The sequence below is a fragment of the Pterocles gutturalis genome, unplaced genomic scaffold (genome assembly GCF_000699245.1).
Source record: "Pterocles gutturalis isolate BGI_N339 unplaced genomic scaffold, ASM69924v1 scaffold26464, whole genome shotgun sequence".
In the NCBI taxonomy this organism is placed as follows: Eukaryota; Metazoa; Chordata; class Aves; order Pterocliformes; family Pteroclidae; genus Pterocles; species Pterocles gutturalis.
Genome location: NW_010133966.1, coordinates 4,465 through 8,787, shown reverse-complemented (window position 1 = coordinate 8,787; position 4,323 = coordinate 4,465). Strand labels below are relative to the sequence as shown.

General features: G+C 44.0%; 1 protein-coding gene across 1 annotated transcript in view; it reads left to right on the top strand.

The window, feature by feature from the left end:
* The window catches only part of LOC104467604 (unconventional myosin-Vb-like), a gene marked incomplete at its 5' end in the record, with an annotated part of 22,557 nt that extends 19,527 nt beyond the window's left edge, over positions 1 to 3,030 (top strand). The window contains 4 exons of the mRNA XM_010081435.1: positions 535 to 820; positions 1,818 to 1,992; positions 2,439 to 2,519; positions 2,878 to 3,030. Coding sequence (XP_010079737.1) covers positions 535 to 820; positions 1,818 to 1,992; positions 2,439 to 2,519; positions 2,878 to 3,030 — 695 coding nt within the window. The remainder of the gene's footprint in view (positions 1 to 534; positions 821 to 1,817; positions 1,993 to 2,438; positions 2,520 to 2,877) is intronic.
* Between the last annotated feature and the right edge of the window lie 1,293 nt (positions 3,031 to 4,323).

Below are 4,323 nucleotides of genomic sequence, written 5' to 3'. Positions count from 1 at the left end.
ACCCTCCAAATGTCATTGCACAAATTCTGGCTGTATCTGATGGCATCACCTCGTGCCATCACTGCATTCTCCTCTTCCTCCTTGCAGAAAGTTGTCTTGTTCCTCCGTCAGTTAGTCAGGCTGTTAAAATATTTATCACTTTTAATCTTATCTTCATTTCTCTCAATTTTTTGAATCAATCACTTTAACTGCAGAATTTAGGGCTCTGTGGTTGGTACAGAGGGAGAATTGATTACAGCTCGAAGGAGAGGTGTTCCCAGTTCCTGCAGCATGGTAGGTGATGTCTGGGTAGTAACACCAAGTGGAAAAAAAGTGTGATCTTGGAGATATTCTCTATGCTTCAACTATTTCATATGGTCACAATAAATTAGCAATTCGTGGATGTGTCCTTCTTTCAGACTGCTCAGCATCCATCGTGTTGCATCACGCTGACACTGCTGCATGTTTATGATGGCCCATGAAGGAACATTTCTTACCTCCAGTGACTCATAAGTGGTTGCAGACTTTTTCCCTCTTTTTTTCCCCTTTTTTCAGTGTCCGCAGTGTTGGAAAATGAGAGCATCCAAGGGCTTTCTGGTGTCAAACCACTGGGCTACAGGAATCGCTCCTCCAGCACGGGAGATGGTGACAGCTCCTACAGTTTAGATGACATCATTCGCCAGCTGAACACCTTCCACAGCATCATGAGTGACCAGGGCTTGGACCCGGAGCTCGTGCAGCAGGTCTTCAAACAGCTCTTCTACATGATCAACTCTGTCGCCTTGAACAACCTCCTGCTGAGGAAGGATGTCTGCTCCTGGAGCACGGGCATGCAGCTGAGGTGGGACGGTGGCTTGGGGTGGGGATGTACCTGCTTTAGGAAGTTTTGTTAATTTTATAAGGTGGGGGAAAATAGGAAAATGTAGCGGTGTAAGTAAAGGGAGAAACTGGAATTCAGCAAGAGAGGGATGCAGTGGCAGTTAAAGCTGATCTCTGTACGTTGCGTTCTGCTGTGCCACTTGTGAATTAAATGTATTTTATGATAGTTATCTCTGGGGTGGGCTTTCCCCACCCTGGACCCACCCAGTCTGGGCAGGGAAGGCTGCACAGCCCAAAGACTGCAGCAGGTGATGGAGGATGGATTGAACATGGGAATGGAGAAGTCTCTGAGGTTCTCTACCGAGCTGCAGGCGAGCGGCAGCACGGATGTCTGCTGGGCTGGGATCAGGGGCCTGTGTGCCCCATCACTGTCTTAGCGTGATGTTTTAATAAGGATTGAAATCTGAAAGGACAGCTAGTCCAAACCTGCCAGAAAGGGGTTGTTAATATTTATCAGCTCTGGCATAAATCCGTCAGCTTGCTTCTTGCTGTAAATGATTTAAACTGTCCTTTTGCTGCCTTCTCCGCCTCCCACGGTGAATCCTTCATGTGTTCCTCTTGAGCCCAGGAGTGGGTGCAGGCAAAGGCATTTTTTGTGTCGATATTTTCAAAGGTTCATGGGTACCTTGCAGTATTTTGTTAGCATTTAAAATATTAATTTTAATTGCCTTTTAAAACCTGAATGTATCTGAATGCTGTAGAAAAGGACATCCCTTGTGCTCTTCAGCTGTCACACGGCTCATCTATTTCTAAAATACATAAAGTATAAATTTTGCTTTGAGTTGCTGAGTATTAAGCTTTGGTCTGGTTGTCTCTTGCCACATGTATCACAAATGTACATCAAAAAAAGCCACGTATACCAGCACTGCAACGTACACTGAGTCTCACAGAAGATTTTTGAGATGCTATATCTTATCTCTCGGCTCTCAGCTCACGTCTTGTCTTGGCTGCTTACCCAGGTTTAACATCAGCCAGCTGGAGGAATGGGTGCGTGGAAAGAATCTGCAGCAGAGCGGAGCGGCACAAACTTTGGAGCCCTTGATTCAGGCAGCACAGCTCCTGCAGCTGAAAAAGAAAACCTCGGAAGATGCTGAGGCCATCTGCTCCTTGTGCACATCACTCACGACGCAGCAGGTAGGGAGAAGGGCAGAGATTTATGCCAGAAGGGACTAATAATCAAAGGAGTGGGAAAGGGTGGTCTCCTGGTGCTGCCTCTTTGCTGCCCAGGCTTGGCATGCTGTCCCCACGCTGGGGACAACTGTCCTTTTTAGGACTGATGTGTTTTTGAGAGAAGCCAAAAGGTGGTAGGGGGAGCAGGAGTGAGGGTGCATCAGGAGCAGTGTTGTAGAGGTGACATGGGAAGTACTGGGCAGTGGTCACCTATTCTGAATCTCCTGTGTCACCATGTGCCTTACAGCAGGCAAAGGAACACCAGGGTGACACTTGTGCTACTTCTGCTTCTCCGTAGTGCCATGGGAGACTTTTTATGGCCGTATCAAGACAAAATGTTAGTGGTGCTTTGTATGGTGGAAAAGTTTGGCCTCTCATGACTGTCTGTAATACTGCTTTGTTTTTAACAGATTGTAAAGATACTTAATCTCTACACTCCTGTGAATGAGTTTGAAGAACGTGTGTCAGTAGCTTTCATACGAGACATACAGGTAAATTAAAGGTTTTAAAACGGAAGAGATAGTAATGATGTAAAGTACTAACTCAAGTATTTTGTAATAGGCACGCTGCTGCATGCTGTCTTGAATTGAGCTCTCTGTATGCACACGCTTACTTGGAACATACAGCTGCAGAGATAACCAGGCTGTTAATCACAAAGAGCAAATACACACTTAAGTTCCCAGCTCACCTAATGCAACGCTCTTTAGTAGCAAGCAGAAATTGGCAGCTAAAGGAAAAATAAATAAATGGAAACCAAATATCTTTTAATGTTCACAAGGAGAAGGCAGGAAATGCAAAGAAATGGCTATAAGTGATACTGAATTTGTTTTCTCCTCCTACACCTCACAGACGCACTTGCAAGAGCGCAATGACCCTCCGCAGCTGCTGTTAGACTCCAAGCACATGTTCCCTGTTTTTTTTCACTTCAACCCATCCACCATAACCCTGGACACTATTCATATCCCTGCTTCTCTCAATTTGGAATTTCTCAATAAAGTCTGAAGAAAGGATAATTAAGCCCACCTCTCCTACCCAGAGAGCTCCAGCTCCAGCGAAGAAAGAAGAAAAAAATGAAAAGAAAAAAATTACAAAAGGATTTTCAGGAGCTCTTTCAATATGGACCAAACAGGTTTATGGAAGAACACAGAGTAATAAATGGATGCTAAACTGTACAGTCAAAAAGAGACTGATCTGTATGTGATTTTTTTTTTTTGTAATTTGCAGCTCAGAATAAAAATACTTGAAATGTAGATTTATTTTTTACTGCTTGATTTCACACTGACATAGTTCAAAGCCCATAATAATCTCCAAAAGCCACTAACAAAAAACAACAGTGAGTGGGAGACAATTTACTTTGATCTTCATAGGTGTCTATGAAGAAATGACAGTTAAAAACAAAATCTGAGACACTTACGCTGCCTTGAAGAACATGTAATTTGTCTAGTAGGTAGGTGGTTTGTATGCATTAATAACGGGACATGCAATTCTGCCTCTTGTTCTTGCTGGGAGCTGTCAATACAGTGAATTCAGAAAGGAAATTGCAGGAAGTGCAAGTACGTGTTGATCACGCTGGTTATATTAACGGGCTTGAATGCTGCTTGTTTCCTCTGACGGGGAATTTGTGATAAATTCTACGTTTGAGAAATGCACTTGTTCCTCCTCACTACATTTAGTGTATCTGGAAATTCAAATAAATTGGCAGTTTGGACTTTGTACCAAATTGACATTAGTGACTTGTAAAGGTTTTGTCCTCGTGAAATAATCTCAAGACAAGGGACTGCCTCAGGCCTCCTGCTTCTCGTATAGATGAGCATCATCCTGATACCTCCTGTTGGCTTTCCCTGTGCTATTAAAAGTCAGAAACTTCCATCTGGTGGCTGTCAAGGTCTTTAGACCTCTTACACGGCCTGTATCAGAGTCTCATGAGTAGATAAGACATGGTGAGGCAGCCCAGTTTAATCATTGGGTCCCTGAAGTGGAAAGACTCCACAACTTGTGAAAGTTGTACAGTAGGTATGTAGTTTATTCAGCGCTGAGGCACACGGGGGATAGCTCCACCAAAGACATGCGCGCCTTTTCGCAAAACCTGTCCCTCTATTTATTCCCCAAAATGTTGCATAAGTTTCGTAATCCATTCATTCATATTAATTACCTAGCCCTGCTTCGTATTATAATTTGCCAAAGAGTCCTTCTGCGCCTGCATAGTGCTCCCTGGTGGTCGTCTGGTGGTCGACGGGATGAAGTAAAACGAGTCTTCATCGGAGGTGAACTTCTCATCTCCTAGTCTCTTGGTCT